Source organism: Seriola dumerili, unplaced genomic scaffold (genome assembly GCF_002260705.1).
Source record: "Seriola dumerili isolate Sdu_G_001 unplaced genomic scaffold, Sdu_1.0 BDQW01000283.1, whole genome shotgun sequence".
NCBI classification, from domain to species: Eukaryota; Metazoa; Chordata; class Actinopteri; order Carangiformes; family Carangidae; genus Seriola; species Seriola dumerili.
The window spans coordinates 605,102-621,276 of record NW_019174538.1 but is presented as its reverse complement, the minus strand read 5'-3'; the positions used below and the strand labels follow the sequence as shown (position 1 = coordinate 621,276).

At 41.9% G+C, this 16,175-nt stretch overlaps 1 protein-coding gene across 1 annotated transcript; it reads left to right on the top strand.

Moving 5' to 3' along the window:
• Nucleotides 1-2,292: 2,292 nt before the first annotated feature.
• Nucleotides 2,293-15,631, top strand: xpc (XPC complex subunit, DNA damage recognition and repair factor). The gene is made up of 14 exons (XM_022757561.1): nt 2,293-2,404; nt 4,264-4,656; nt 4,778-4,874; nt 5,483-5,567; nt 5,684-5,841; nt 6,409-6,529; nt 6,630-6,719; nt 8,290-9,081; nt 9,193-9,353; nt 10,419-10,500; nt 11,810-11,941; nt 12,738-12,907; nt 13,969-14,062; nt 14,969-15,631. Exons 1-14 carry the CDS (start codon nt 2,293-2,295, stop codon nt 15,302-15,304), a joined length of 2,823 nt encoding a protein of 940 aa, XP_022613282.1. The 3' UTR covers nt 15,305-15,631.
• Nucleotides 15,632-16,175: the final 544 nt, after the last annotated feature.

Sequence of the window (16,175 nt, the reverse complement as noted above, 5' to 3'; positions counted from 1 at the left end):
GTCCTGTACTCACTTCGTTCTTTATTCAGGCTCCCAGTGGGATGAAGAGAGCATCCCAGCATGCACTGGGTGAAAGACAGTAAATCTCTGGAGACATGGCCGACACACACACACACGCACACGCACACACACACAGACGACTGTAAACACATTCACATCTGAAGCCAGTTCAGAGTCTGAATTCCTCCTGACACGTGAGAAAGATCTTGTTGTTGGTGACTCCAGTTACAAAAACACGATGTTCATAAGACCCTCAGAACAGAGTAGAGTCACATCAGTGAATGGTCACACACTGTAAACCCCCAACCCATCCATGACATGACAGTTTATTAAGTCTGCACAAATGGTCACGACTGTCAAAATGACATAAAACTTTATATTCGCTTGATTTGTTTAAGTTAAGTCAACGATTTTTAACTTTTCACTTTTGACTTAATTTTATTTAAACTTATAAAGTTGAGGCAGCTTAATTTGTTCTAATTTTATGTAATTAAAATACAAATTATTTTATCATTTGACTGGAGATTTTGTGTCAAACTGACAAAAATCTCCAGTCAAAAGTTACGACACATTAGTTTTAAACAACTAATAAACTTCCTGTTTATATAACATATAATCAAATGCTCAATAAACACAAATTATTTTGTGGTGTGATTAAAAAAGTCATGTTGAACTGACATAGATTTCCAGTCAGACAAAGGTCATGTGATTCATTTATTTTGTATTTAGTCACACATTCATAAAATGAAGAAAACACAACTACATTTTAAGAAAACTTAAGAAGTGGATATAAAGTCAACATGACTTTAAACTAATAGTTATATTTACTTATTTTTTCAAGCCAATCGGTTTCCTAGATTTTTTTTTAAGTCATATCAACTTGTCAGATTTTACAATAAATACAAAATAGGTGATTTTGTCAGATAGTTGTCTGCTGGTCTCCTGCTCTGTGCACACTAGTCTATTCTTCATCCTGAAGTGAAATCTTTACCTGAATTCATAAATTACTCTTTTTTCTTTTGTTTTTTCATTTCTTTTTGTCTGATTTTTGTTTTGTAACAGCAGCTCTGAGGTAAAGAGAAAAACTACATTCACAATACAAGACAAAGTGACAACATCCCTGATGATTTACACATTAGAAGACGACATCAATAATGAAGTCACTTGTTTTAGAAAGTTTATATTACACCTCACTCACCACCATTAGCATTCAGAGCACAGGCTGCCATACTGTCCATGGTGGAAGATTAACCTGAGACTTGCTTTAGTGATCGATCACATTGATTTAATTTTGTTGGATATATTAATATCAGCTTAATCAGCAGCTTGAAATGTGAACTGGTTTGAAATGTCAAAATAAAAGCTTTAGTTCAGATATTCTCTTGACATGGATTCAGGAATGAAAAACATATGAGATAAAATGAAACATGTACAAACTCTGGTGCAGTTTTTTGCATGGAGTTTTTCTACTGTTCATTTCACTGTGATAGTACAGAAGGCCGTTGCTGCCGGATGATTGTGTAGCCAAACCTCATGAATCTCATTATTAATGTGTCTCAGAAGAAACTCAAAGCTGACGTGATGACATTTTAGTATCAGGGGAAGAGCTGGAGACAGACTGGACAACAAACAAAAAGAAAAATAAATGATGGAAACTTTTTCCCTGTTTGACTGAATAAGTAAATGTGTATCTATGTTCCCTGTGCTTTTTTTATTTAGTTATTTTTTAAGGAATTTATCTTTTTACATTTCCTTTTCATTTCCAGTCCCTTTTTTGTTGTTTCACTTCTGTCATTTAAGTTCTTTTATGTGCTGTTGTATCACCTCAATTACTGCACCTTCCCTTGGATCAATGAAAAAATAATTACATAAATAAATGAATGAATAAATTAGTTAATTAATTCATATTATATATATATATATACTATATATGTATTATCATATAAATAAATTTTTTTTTAAAAGTAGTTACGCTTCAAATGCAGCACAACAGCGCCCCCTGGTGTAGGAACAGTGGTATTACAACGCTCCAAAACACTACAGCCGATATGCAAGTGCAACATTAGTGGCGGCGAAGAAGACGGAGCGGATGTGACGTCAGAGTCCGGCCTCCAAAACAACCGGAGCATAATTGTCTTGTTATGAAAGAGTGATATGTTGGATAACCGCCGTGTGGTTGATCTTACACAACAGCAGCGTGGACCCGGAGGAGCTGGAGAACTTCCGGTCGTCTGGTTTAGTCAGAAGACGTCTGAAGAAAATTGCTGAATGAGAAAAGACAGAGAGACAAACATGGCGAAGAGGAGAGCGGGAACGGAGACCGAGGCCGGTACAAAGAAACCGAGGCAGGTGCCGAAGACGAAGGGCAGCGCCGCTAAAGAGAGAGAGAAGAAGAAAGATGCAGGTAGGAAGAGTGAGTCTGAGCTGCCCCGTTATTTATGAACACACCTGAACTCTGTCTGCAGCCAAGAGAATAAAACTGAAGCTTAGCTAGCTAACAGCTGTTTATCTGTGAGGGAGAAACTGACTGTTTCTGTAAAGATGGTCAGTTTGTTCCAACAGTAAACACAGAGTCAGGCAGTTCAATGACGAAAGAAGCAAGAATTTCATTATATTTTTATTCTTTGTATCTGGTCGTACTGTTATAAATAAAATATGTAATATCAACTGTAATAAATTATTGTCCCAAAACATTAAGTGATTCAGCTGATGTTTAACTCTGTTGTCATGACAACAGATAAATCTTTTGGCACATGTTTCTGTTATTTGCTTCAAGTCAGAACAACAACAAAACTTTGAGAGAGGATAACATCCCATAAATGTGTCATGATGATGATGAATCCCAGCCCAGTGCTGGTGAGCAATGATTCAGTTTAACTTATCGTGACCTGAGTGTGTGATGTTCATCCTCTCAGCTGCTGTGAGAATAGCGGGGTCGTCAGTGGTTGAAGAAGCCCTAAATGTAAAAGGTGTTTGCTTCGTGTTTCTGTGTCTGGTTGAGAGAGACAGTATGTGAGCGGCTGCAGCTGCAGGATGAACGTCCTGGTTACTGGAGTGGAGCTGCTGCCCCACATTCACATCTGCGCTCCACTTCTTCAAAACCTGAAACATGTTTCTTGTGAAAAACAGATGTTTGTGTGATTCTGTTTTTAACACTGTGTCACACGTCATTCACGTCACATCTGTGTGTCTTTGTCCTGCTGAGCAGCAGTGTTACTGACACCAGGCTGAGTCTGTTGTAGGGCTGAATCATAGGCAAAAGAAGACGGGAAGATATCTGTTTATTTTGGCAGATATTGTGATAGGAGTCGTGATTTCAGTTGGAATTATAATCTCTGCTTTTCATTTTAACAGAAAACAAACAATGATTTGTACCAAACGTCCGTCTGGAGAATAACAACAACACACAACACGTCATTTATGATCTGTTGAGACACATTTTATCTCCATCAAAAAAACTGCAGCGTTGATTTGGATATTGCACTTGTCCATATAGCAACTTTGATAATATTTCGATTCATTTTTCAGCCCTAATTTGCTTTAAACAGATGGTACGGTGGTTGAGATGGTTACCTGTTTATTCTTCTCATCTTTCAAAGACAAATGATTCATAAACAGTGACAATAATTAACAGAAATCTTTCTGTTGGAGGACGACCACCCCCGCTGCACAGTTTCATTTTAAATCTTTTCCTGTGGCCCCTCCCCCAAAGACTGTGAGGTCACAGGTTTTTTGTTTATTTTGTTTGTTTTCATTTTAAATATGACTCTGTAAAAATCAGTGCAGAGGTCGACGAAGTCAAAATGGTCTGTGACAGTTCTTCTTCTTCTTCATCTCCTTTGTTCAGGGTTAGTGATTAGACACGCTTGCATTAATATGGCCAAGATTCATTGATGGTAAATATATCAGCTGTAAACATAATAACAATAATAAGCTTTACTTATACAGCACCTTTTAAAACACAGTTACAACGTGCTTTACAAGACAAGAGAAAATTCAGGACAAACAATAAAAATTAATGATAAAAAAACAGATTTAAAAACAGTTGAAAGGTTTTCCAACTTTGAGGATGAGATAGAGGAAAAAGAGATAAAACAATCTGAAGTCATTAATCCTTAAAATTAGATCCAGGAGGGTTACTTTATATAATGTATTTATTTATTTATTTATAGCATAAGCTAAGAAAAAGTGTGAAGAAGAAAACTGAAAACCAAACCAGTGAGTCTGCATCATCGCTCAGTCCCAGTCTGTGTGTTCATCCAGGTAACGGCATCACAGAGAAAGAGGACACGCTTGAGAGGAAGGTCAAAGCCAAGAAACGTCGGTCCCCAAAACCACCAGAGAGAAACAACTCTCCCTCCAAGACCAGCATCAAGACCAGCGCCAAGACCAGCGCCAAGACCAGCATCAAGACCAGCATCAAGACCAGCGCCAAGACCAGCACTGCTGCCAAAACCAGTAAATACTTCCAGTCACCAGTGAAGCAGCTGGAGATCGACAGTGAAGATGAGTTTGACATGGTGACATCACCACCACCTGTGGTTAAAGTGAACGCCAAGAAACCAGAGAGAGAAGAGAAGGAGGAGGAGGAGGAGGAGGAGGAGGAGATGGAGGAGGACAGTGAGGAAGACGAGGATGATTGGGAGGAAGTGGAAGGTAAAGATCAGTAAAAAAAAATCTGTTAGTCTGTTGAGTGTGTATTACATCTCCACTGTTTTGTGTGTGTGTGTGTGTGTGTGTGTGTGTGTGTGTGTGTGTGTGTGTGTGTGTGGATCAGAGCTGGCTGAGCCGCTGGGTCCAGTTGAACCTCCAGAACCCGTCCTCCCCTCGGAGCCCGTGGAGATCGAGATCGAGACTCCGGAGGTCAGACGGAAGTGAGTGACGTTTTCACACATTAGATTATTTTACAACAGTATTTATTTCTAAAAACCTAATTATTCATATTTACAAAATGAGTATTGTGATTAAAATATATCACACAACTGAAAACATATTTATAAAGACCATATAAATGTAATCATAAAATCCTCGTAACATATAAAGAGATTTATTTCATAATTGATGGCAATATGAAATTAGATTAATCTGTTATTGTACAAATTAATCAATATATGTATCTGAATAATACAAATAAATATTGACACATACCAAAGATCAACAGCTTTGACTTCCTCTGTTGACTCCTAAAATGAGTTTTAAAAGAGTTTTCACTGGCTTCATTCAACAGGAAATCATTTGTTTATGATCAATAAAACTCTGATCTTAAATCCAGACAGAATTAATAAATATTTTCAGTCTTGGATTACGGTGTTTGAAAGCTGCGTCTTCACATTGTGTTTTAAGGAACTGAACATGAACGTCAAATGAGTTTGTGTGACACTTTCTGTGAGTGTATTTTAATAAACTGAGTTCATTTTAGATTTTCATGGATATATTTGCAGATATTTATGTCTCTGTTTAACCGTCACTTCTGATTGGCCAGGCAGAAGAGAAAGGCGGAGTTTGAGACATACCTGAGGAGGATGATGAACAGACACAAGAAAGACCTGCTGATAGACACACACAAGGTGAAAACACACACCTGTACCTGTGTGTGTGTGTGTGTGTGTGTGTGTGTGTGTGTGTGTGTGTGTGTGTGTGTGTGTGTGTGTTGACTGCAGTAAACCTCAGGTGTGTCTCTCAGGTTCACCTCATGTGCCTCATCGCCAGCGGGATGTTTCGTAACCGTGTGTGCAGCGAACCCGACCTGCTGGCCATCACTCTGTCGCTGCTGCCCCCCCACTTCGGCCTGGTTGCTAAGGAACGCATCGACCACAACTACCTCTCTGGACTGCTCAGATGGTGAGAGCCTGACACGTGTGAATGTTAATTATGTTTTATTTAAATCATCCTCCTCATCTCATCAGTTAATTAGCTTTAAATCACAGCTGTCTTTTTTTTTTTTTTTGAACAAAAACATAAATAACCACAAACAAACAACGACATCACAATATCGATCAAGCTTCACCATCGAAAGAAGATTTTAAAGGATAGAATTAATAAATTAGAAACCGCTCGATACGATCACAACCAACCTTCTTCTTCCACATCAGCAGCTTTGAAAATAAATCTTTTCCCGAACAAAATAATCAGATGAATAATAAAAGTATAATTTCTGTGACGCCTTCACCTGATATCAGTGTTACACATCTTTTCAACTTCCCTCCAAAAGGTTGAAAAAAAAGTGATTGTTAATTTCGATTTATCTTGTTTCCTGTCGAACTGACGGCGTCGTCCTCCCACCGTTCTTCTTCGGCTTCCAGTCTTTTCCTGCAGCAGAGATCAGCTGATCGCATGAACAGATCCGTCCCTACAGTTCAATAACCTGCAGATGAGTCTTAAGTTTCACCACCAACTTCTTCTGTCCAGGTTCAGAGCAACGTTCACCCTCAACCCCAGTCTTCCCTGTGAGGAGCGTCCGGACCCCCGGGCTCTGCTGGAGAGGCGGCTGGCCAGCCTGTCAGCCAGGACCCACCAGGAGATGACTCATGTTGGTAGTTTGGGACCAGACTAATACACTGAATGAACTACAGGCCGTGAGTGAACGCAGAGGGAGGGGCTGACGATGTTCCTGTGTTGTGTCTCTGCAGCTCTTCCTGCTCGTCCTCAGGTCTCTGCAACTCTTCTGCCGATTGGTTCTTTCTCTGCAGCCGATCCCCTTCAAACCCCCGTCAGCCAAGGTACCGACAGTCTGCGACAGCTGTGTCCAATCAACACAGAGCTCTGTCTTTAACCCTTCCACCGCCGTCAGCTCTGAACGTCATCAGACGCTCAGACTGAACGTGCTGCTCTGTCGCCGACAGTGTTAGACTCTGGACTCATCTGATTGATTATTGATTAATCTGCCAATCAATTAATTATTTGATCTGTGAAATGTCACAAAAGAGTGAAAAAAAAAAAAAACAATCACAACTTTACAGGATGTAAACGACCAAGTCCAGAACACAGTGAAGGTGTTCAGTAGAGCTGCAGGTGATGCAGGAGCTGCAGGTGATGCAGGAGCGGCAGGTGATGCAGGAGCTGCAGGAGATGCAGGTGATGCAGGAGCAGCAAGTGATGCAGGGTCTGCAGGTGATGCAGGAGCTGCAGGAGATGCAGGAGATGCAGGAGCAGCAAGTGATGCAGGAGCTGCAGGTGATGCAGGAGCTGCAGGTGATGCAGGAGCAGCAAGTGATGCAGGAGCTGCAGGTGATGCAGGAGCTGCAGGTGATGCAGGTGATGCAGGAGCAGCAAGTGATGCAGGGTCTGCAGGTGATGCAGGAGCTGCAGGAGATGCAGGAGATGCAGGAGCAGCAAGTGATGCAGGAGCTGCAGGTGATGCAGGAGCTGCAGGTGATGCAGGAGACGCAAGTGATGCAGGAGCTGGAGGAGATGCAGGANGAGCTGCAGGAGATGCAGGTGATGCAGGAGCAGCAAGTGATGCAGGGTCTGCAGGTGATGCAGGAGCTGCAGGAGATGCAGGAGATGCAGGAGCAGCAAGTGATGCAGGAGATGCAGGGGATGCAGGAGCTGCAGGTGATGCAGGAGAAGCAAGAGCTGCAGGTGATGCAGGAGCTGCAGGTGATGCAGGAGCTGCAGGTGATGCAGGTGATGCAGGAGCAGCAGGTGATGCAGGTGATGCAGGAGCGGCAGGTGATGCAGGTGATGCAGGAGCTGCAGTGTTTCTGATGAAGGTCAAATGTGTCACAAACTAATCACAAGTAGAACATAGTTTAGCAGAACGCAGCCCGAGTGTTCAGTTTACTGTTGTGTCTTATATGACAGAGAGGAAGCAGCAAGTCTGACATTTGAGGAGCTGGAGCCAAGAGAGTGAAGCACTTCTTCTTCTTCTTCTTCTTCTTCTTCTTCTTCTTAAATCTTTGCTTGAAAAATTATGAAACAGTTAATCGACTATTAAAGTAGTTTTTCTGTCGATTAGCAAATCAATAAATCAATGAATTGTTTCAACCCTGTTAATATCAGGTTTATCAATTCCCCCTTGTAACTGAGATAACGTGCAGCATAGTCCTTTTTAACTTTCGACCAGATCTAGTTTTTGTAGTAAACTTTGTGGACTGAAGCCGACGGGAACGTTGTTCATCAGAGGATCTAAAGCTCATAAAAGATCATTTAAAAGAGCATAAATGAAATTACAAAATGTTTTGTACGTATGTCTGGTATCCCTTTAGCAGCTGGGAACATAGGAAACATATAATCCCTCTGATATTCTATAAACGAACTCATACTGCTGCTTTTACTTTTACTCACCAGGGCAAAGGGGCCACAACATCGACCGCTGTCCCAGGAAAGAGCCAAGAGACCCCCAAGACCCCCTCCCCCGAGCCGAAGGTCTCTCCTGGCTCCAAGAGACCGGCCGGAGCGAAGGGAGAGCGGGGCGGAAAGAGAGCAAAGAGGAAAGACATAAAGGAAGAGGAGGCGGAAGAGAAGGTTAAAACGTCAGGAGGACAGAGACCGAAGAACTCTAAACGCCGCAGTGTCGCCTCCAAGGTCAGCTACAGGGAGGAGAGCAACAGCGAGCAGGAGGAGTGGCTCAGCGACGAGGACGAGTTTCAGGCGAGTGAGGAAGAGAGTGAAGATTCAGAGAGGGAGGAGAAATCCACGAAGAAGAACAACAAGAAGACTGCAGCTCCAAAGAGAAGGAGTGGGGGAGGGACAAAACAGGTAAAAGCTGAGGGGGAGGAAGAGGAGGATGGTGATGAAGGAGAAGCAAAGCAAAAGAGCGGGAAGAAGAAGAAGAGGAGGGAGGGGCCTGGAGCGGACGAGTGGCTGGAGGTGTATCTGGAGAAAACGTCCTCCTGGGTTTGCGTGGATGTCGAGCACGGTGTCGGGATGCCTCACCTCTGCTCCCAGAATGCAACAGCACCGGTGACGTACGTGGTGTCAGTGGACGGGGACGGGTTTGTGAAGGACATGGGGAGGAAGTACGACCCCACCTGGATGACGTCGTCCAGGAAGAGGCGGGTGGACGACGACTGGTGGGAGGAAACACTCGAGCCGTTCCTGGGACCCGAGGATGAGCGGGACGTACAGGAAGACAAGGAGGTGAGACACACACACACACACACACACACACACACACACACACACACACACGCGCGAAGCCTCATTAAACGTGTTCTTATTAACGCTGAGTTTTTTATGTCTCCTCTCCAGCTGCAGAAGAAGCTCCTGAACAAACCTCTGCCCATCTCCATCACCGAGTACAAGAACCACCCGCTCTACGCCTTAAAGAGACACCTGCTGAAGTATGAGGCCATCTTCCCTCCAACAGCGTCTGTGTTGGGCTACTGCAGAGGAGAGCCGGTCTACTCCAGGTCAGTACCGCAGAGCAGGAGGCAGCTGTCGATGCCTGGTCGTTAAATCATCGTTTGGACGATGAATTAAAAAATGGAAAAGCTGATATTTCCAGTGAAGCCAGTTGCTGTGTCCCAGTCCAGGATCCGGATCCTTCTTAGTCCAACAAACACTGATGAGCTGATCGGTCTGTCCCTGTTTGTGAGAATCCCACAGTCTAGATTTCATGTGTTGTATTTTCACACACGTGCTTCATCTCTGGTGAATCTCTCGATCTTTGAAATATGAATATATTTAAATTTTTGCTTGTTGTCCATCGTGTTTTTGTTTTTTTACTTTTTATTTATTTATTTGTTTTTTAACATTTTTCATCTTATGAGAACAAGAGGCAACGAACAAACTAATAATTAACAGGAAAAAAAAACAAACGCATGAGGTCATGATCATCAGGAGGTCGAGGCGAATTTTCCTAATGTAAAACAAAATATTGCACGTGACATACAACACTTATGACAGATGTCTGATTAAACGTCGTAGAGACTCAGTCATCTGCTGTAGAAGATGCAGACGGGTCTCATATGTCCCACACAGAGGGATGTGAATGTTGTATTGATATTAAAACTCCGAGTTTTGTCCGTCATGTATTGAACTAAAACATCGACACTTGTTTTACAGCTTGTATCATAAACTTATTCACTTATTTTACCTCATAAGTTGAGTTGGACCTGGTTCAGTCTGGACCTGGTTCAGTCTGGACCTGGCTCAGTCTGGACCTGGCTCAGTCTGGACCGGGTCCTCTGAAGGAGACTCCTCAGCAGGACACTGATAATCTAGACCTGCATGTTGGAGTTGATAGTGGTTGTGAGCGTCAGTGTCCAGCAGGTGGTGCTGTGTGATTATTCAAACAGTGAACTGCTGGTTGTGAAGCACAGCTGCTGTTTCCTGTCTGTTGGACTCTGTTCATAATGAACTACAGTAAATACATCAGAAGACACTGGATGTGAATCTGATATTAGAAAATCACTGAAATGAAAAGGGATTAGTTGAATGTTTTCTCAGTGTGGTGTTTGAATGTTTCTCTGCAGAGACTGTGTTCACACCCTCCACTCCAGAGACACGTGGCTGAAAGAAGCTCGGACTGTCAGACTCGGAGAAGAGCCGTACAAAGTGAGAGAGGAGTTTTCTTCTTGTTTGTTCCTCTTCCAACAATTCTCTTCTTTCAGTTAGTTTCTGTCTTATTTCTCTTCCTCTTTAACTGCAGATCTTTACTGACTCGTGACTGCTGTAAACAAAAAAGAGGAACCACTTCAGGAACAGTTAACCTCAGAATGAAATCTTGGTCACAGCCCTCTTAATGAACTGTAATTCAACAGTCCACTGGTTTCCCTGTGACAGAGTTAACCACCATCAGAAATCCATCTTTCAACTTCCACCAGACACGTTTTAAACTGAACTTCAACTGCTCTGATTCATATTTAGTTACACATGTTTTCTCACATAAAAACTGGGTCTGAAGCTCATCCTTGAGCCTTGAGCCCCGCCCACCACCTGCTGGCTCCAGGTGGACAGGTGAGAGAGCAGAGAGCATCAAGATGGTGAGAGGAGGAAACATCAGAGAGACTCAGCCACATGTTTGAGCCTCAGTCAGACCCAGACTCAGAGGAGGAGTCTGAGACCAGAACCAGAGACTAGCAGACGGGTCAGAACCGTTAGCTAGTTAGCATCTTCTCAGAACGGTTAGCATAGTTAGCACTTTTCAGAGCAGTTAGCTAGTTAGCATCTTTTATTTGTTTTGTTGTTTGTTAGCTTGTAGCTGGCAGTGGCTGACACAGTGTTAGCGGTCGTGCTAATGGGTTGAAAAGAGCAGGTTGAACTTTGTGGTTTTCATTCAGTTTAAGAGGAAACCTGCTTCTTCTCCTGCAGAGGAGAAACAGACCAGATGTTTTAGACTCAGTTCAGCCTCACATTAAATAAAGTTTCATTTCTTTACATGTGTGGCTTTAAGCTCTTGTCATTGGCCTGATGAATGATTAATGAGACTGTGTGTTGATGTCAGTTATTAACATAATTTCCAGCTGAACTCAGAATGGGTTTTTTATTAAGGCAGTGACGTTTTGCTGAGAGCAGATGTATTGAATCTGTTGGGGAGTAATTATTCTATTAAATCTCAGTTTGTCTGTATTGGATCAATGAACTGACATTAGTGACAAGATGGCTGACAGCAGGAACTGTGACCGGGTGAGTCAGTGTTTTAATATTTCAGCCAGTGAGAGCTGCAGGAACACAAACACAGAGGATCATCTGTGTGTTTCCATCTTCACACTCGGACAGAGACATGATGTTGTGGTTTCAGTTGATTATCCAGACTGACGTGACGGAGTCAGTCCAGATTAGAAAGTGTTTGGTGGTTGTTTGAACTGAGTGGAGGAGATAACGCCAACAGAAGAAGAATCACGTCATTGTGTCTCTCTGTCAGATGGTGAGGGGTTTCTCTAATCGCTCCCGTAAAGCCAGGATGATGTCTGAGCAGAAGGACGAGAACGACCTGCCGCTGTTCGGAGAGTGGCAGACTGAAGAATACCAACCTCCTGTCGCTGTGGACGGGAAGGTAACTGCCAATCAGAACTGAGGAAAAAGAGTCATTAATAATAATAATATAATAATGATAATAGGAGTCACTGTAGCAGCAAATATTGTGAAGATAGCAAATAAACTAAATCAGAAATCAAATACAGAATATCAGATTTATCAGATTATAACCAAGGAGTTGTTTGGTATTTGTCTTTGATAAATGATCTAAACTAATAATCAGTTATCAGAACTGTCATTGATTGGTTGTCTGTGTAACAACAGTTTTTCAGTTGAAGTAACAGCTGACAGGTGACTGGTTGAGGAGACAGACAGCTCCGATGTCCAATCACTGACTTCTGTTTATTGTTTACAAGCTCTTCAGGATCTGAGGGATTAAAGCCACGACTCAGTCTCAAAGAAAAACCATCATCAAAGGAAATAACTGTACAACTGTAAATAAATCAATCATATGGCCAACGGTCTGATTCTAATCAGGATCAAACATTTCTATTATTAATTATATAAAGACTCAACTGATAAAGATGAATTAGTACACACAGAAAATCATCCTGTAAATCTGTATAGCTACTTTCTCTCTCAGGTTGGATTGACATTAGTATATGAATATTTACAGATCTCCATTTAACACTCACACACAGTGTAAAATAACATTATAAAATATAAAAATCACACAAATATGTTACAAACATTTTACAACAAATAATTTTTAATGTAACATGTTAGAGACACTTTAAATCTGTCCGTTAATTAATTGACTGACCTCGTTAGTGTAGTCCAGCGTTGTTGACCTGTCTCTCTATCCGTCCCTTCAGGTTCCCCGTAACGACTACGGTAACGTGTACCTGTTTAAGCCCTGTATGTTACCGGTGGGCTGTGTTCACCTCAGGCTGCCCAACCTGCACCGTGTGGCCCGGAAGCTGGACCTGGACGCCGCCCCCGCCGTCACCGGCTTCGACTTCCACGGAGGATACTCGCACGCTGTGTAAGATGTCACCGAGGAACCTCCGACCAGTTAAACACACTGAAGTGTCAGAATGTGATCAGTATGAGAGCAGGTCGTCTTAGTCCTGAGACTCACAGACAAACGGACAAACAGACACACTGACACACTGACAGACAGACACACTGACAGACAGACAGACACACTGACAGACAGACAGACAGACAGGCAAACAGACACACTGACACACGGACACACTGACAGTCAGACAGACTGACAGACTGACACACTGACAGACAGAAACACAGACAGACAGACAGACACACTGACAAACAGAAACACAGACAGACAGACAGACAGACAGACAGACAGACAGACAGGCAAACAGACACACTGACAAACAAACACACTGACAGTCAGACAGACAGACAGACAAACGGACAGACAGACACACTGACACACTGACAGACAGACAGACAGACAGACAGACAGACAGACAGACTGACACACTGACACACTGACAAACAGAAACACTTACAGTCAGACAGACAGACAGACAAACAGACACACGGACACACTGACAAACAGACAGACAGACAGACAGACAAAGACACACAGACACACTGACAGACAGACAGACACCTGTATCAACTGCATCTGATTTGTTTGTGTTTTTTAATGTCAGTGTTTTTAATATTTTCTTCCATCTGAGTTTTCCAACCACTGTGAGGACACACGTACATCATTATCTCCTCATCATAGTACATTATCATACACAGAGGTCATTCAATGTGCTGAACAGAAATAAAAGAAACACAACCATAGAAGTAAAAAGCACCATACGAAAACAATAGAAAACACAGATTATAAAACAGATAATATCTAATTATCTAATGTGTCTGAGTTGTTCTCAGCGAAGAACTTAATCTCATCATGTTACAGAAGCTGCTGACGGTAAAATCATCTGTCAGATAAACCAGAGTCTGAACTTTGTTAAAGCCGCTCTCGGGACATGAAGAGTTCCTGTACTACTGAAGACAGAAGGCGGAATGGAGTCATTGGAAAATGTAGGAAACGTGACGTTTGTATTTCCTGTGTTTCAGGACGGATGGTTACATCGTGTGTGAGGAGCACGAGGAGGTTCTCAGAGCGGCCTGGGTGGAAGAACAAGAGCTGCAGAAACAGAAGGAGAAGGAGGTGTGTGTGTGTGTGTGTGTGTGTGTGTGTGTGTGTGTGTGTGTGTGTGTGTGTTCCTCTGTGGGATTTATTTGAGCTCGTTTGAGGATTACAGATTAGAAACTCTTTCTCTGAACATATTTATCAAACTGCTGAAATTAAAAATTTGGACTCTTTGAAAGATGAAAGTAAAAATCCTTCACTTTGACTCCGACTCACAAACATAAGAATAAAAACTATTAATAAACTTCTTCTAAAAATTCTCTTAAATCTCAGAGAGCTACAGACGTTCTGTGTTTTTATCTCTATTTATTTATTCCATTGTTTGGTGTTTTATCTGTTCTCTGTAATTTCACTTTATTGTTCTGAATAGTTTTATCTGGATTTTCGGATGTGAAGCACTTGGTAACTTTGGGTTATACCTTTTTCTTTTTTTTCATTTTTCAAACAAACAACAAGAATCTGTCATTGCTTTTATTTACACTCACTGTTTAAGTATCTTCATTGTTGCTGCACTAAATTCTCTTTATTACATGACGTTTTATTTCATCCCGATTTATAAAGTTTCATACATTAAACCTTATGAATATATTAGATTAATGTTAATTATTCCTGGAGATTTAAAGATTTCACACACATGAATTTAAAAATATATACTGTAAATAGACACAGTATGTTCTTGCAGAATAACAGCACTGAATAAACTGTGCAGATGTCTGTATGTTATGTATGTTAATGTAGATGTGGGGTCAGTCTATATTTCTGAGTGTGTTTTCTTTCTCTGAGCAGATGTGTGATTAATCTAAAGGAGGAAGTCACTTGAAAAATGTGTCTCATTGTTCACACTCGTTAAAACGTTTTAAAAGCAAATCCAGTTCTTTAAAACCTTGAAAACCACGTCATCTCTTCTTTTCTTCCACTCTCCAGAAAAAGGAAAAGAGGGCGATCTCCAACTGGACTCTGCTGGTGAAAAGTCTCCTGATCGGAGAGAGACTGAAACAGCGCTACGGTAAGAAGAACCAGGGGCTGGGGGGCCTCGCTCACGGAGACGATGTCGGGGGTCTTTCATCCGACGAGGAGGCGGCGGGTGAGGGTGGAGGCCCCGGAGCTATGACCGCATCTGAGACTCTGGCCATGTCCTGGCCCCAGAACAGACAAGCTGAGGAGGACGGAGGGAGCGGCAGCGGCCTGAAGAAGAAGACGACCACGAAACGAGAGAAGAGAGGACAAGAGGAACATCTGTTCCCCTTCGAAAAAGTGTGAAGTCAGAGATCAGACACTAAACTCTCATAGAGCTGTGAGACGTTCATCACACTCTGCTGTCAGAAAACACTTGATTTACTGCTGCTGAGATCAACTCCTTCCAGACCTGAGAAGCACCGCGGAGCGTTTCCTTCATTTCATCTTTTAATAGGCCTTAAAAATAGGAATTGTAAAAAAGAAGTTATAAATAAATCGATTGTCCATTAATTAATACTTCAGATTTCAAAATGGGTTTACATGAACGGCATTAAACTCATTGAAGAAACCATTTCCAAATACATTTATTAATTCATGAATGAGTAATAGAATTTGAAAAACTATTTGAAACCAGTTTATTTAATGAGCTTTATGCTGTTTTTGTAAATCATTTTGAAAGCTGCAGTATTTATTGATGGATTATTTGCTCATTTTTAAACTTTTTTACAATGACTATTTTTAATGCCTTTTAAAATATGAAACTAAGGAAATGTTTTATCACTTTTCCTGTGACGTGCCTGCTCCTCCGTAGAAAAGCAGGTGCAACAGATTTGAAAACATCTGGTCGACCATGAAACCTCTGGATGTAACACTAAGACGAGGAGGAGGATGACGAAGGCCAGAAGGTTTTGTAATGAACAGATTTTTAGACTCATCACTTTCTTCCAGTGCTGCAAATATATTCATGAAACCTGCACTACCAGTGAACACACTCCCATCAGGTCACCTGCTGTATGTAATAGACATCTACAGTACGTGTTCATGCACCTGTGACGGAAACATGGAGGGTCAGTGTCAAATCCAGCAGGTGAAAACAAACTCAACATGGATGTCAGAACAGGAAGTGGCCCTCAGTCCTGTGTGTGTTTAATACATAAAGGCTCAGTTCACACCT

Coding starts and splice junctions, on each gene's coding strand:
- xpc (XM_022757561.1), top strand. CDS start 2,293: ATGGCGAAGAGGAGAGCGGGAACGGAGACCGAGGCCGGTACAAAGAAA. Junction 4,657..4,777: donor TGATTGGGAGGAAGTGGAAG/GTAAAGATCAGT, acceptor TGTGTGGATCAG/AGCTGGCTGAGCCGCTGGGT. Junction 9,354..10,418: donor GGAGAGCCGGTCTACTCCAG/GTCAGTACCGCA, acceptor GTTTCTCTGCAG/AGACTGTGTTCACACCCTCC.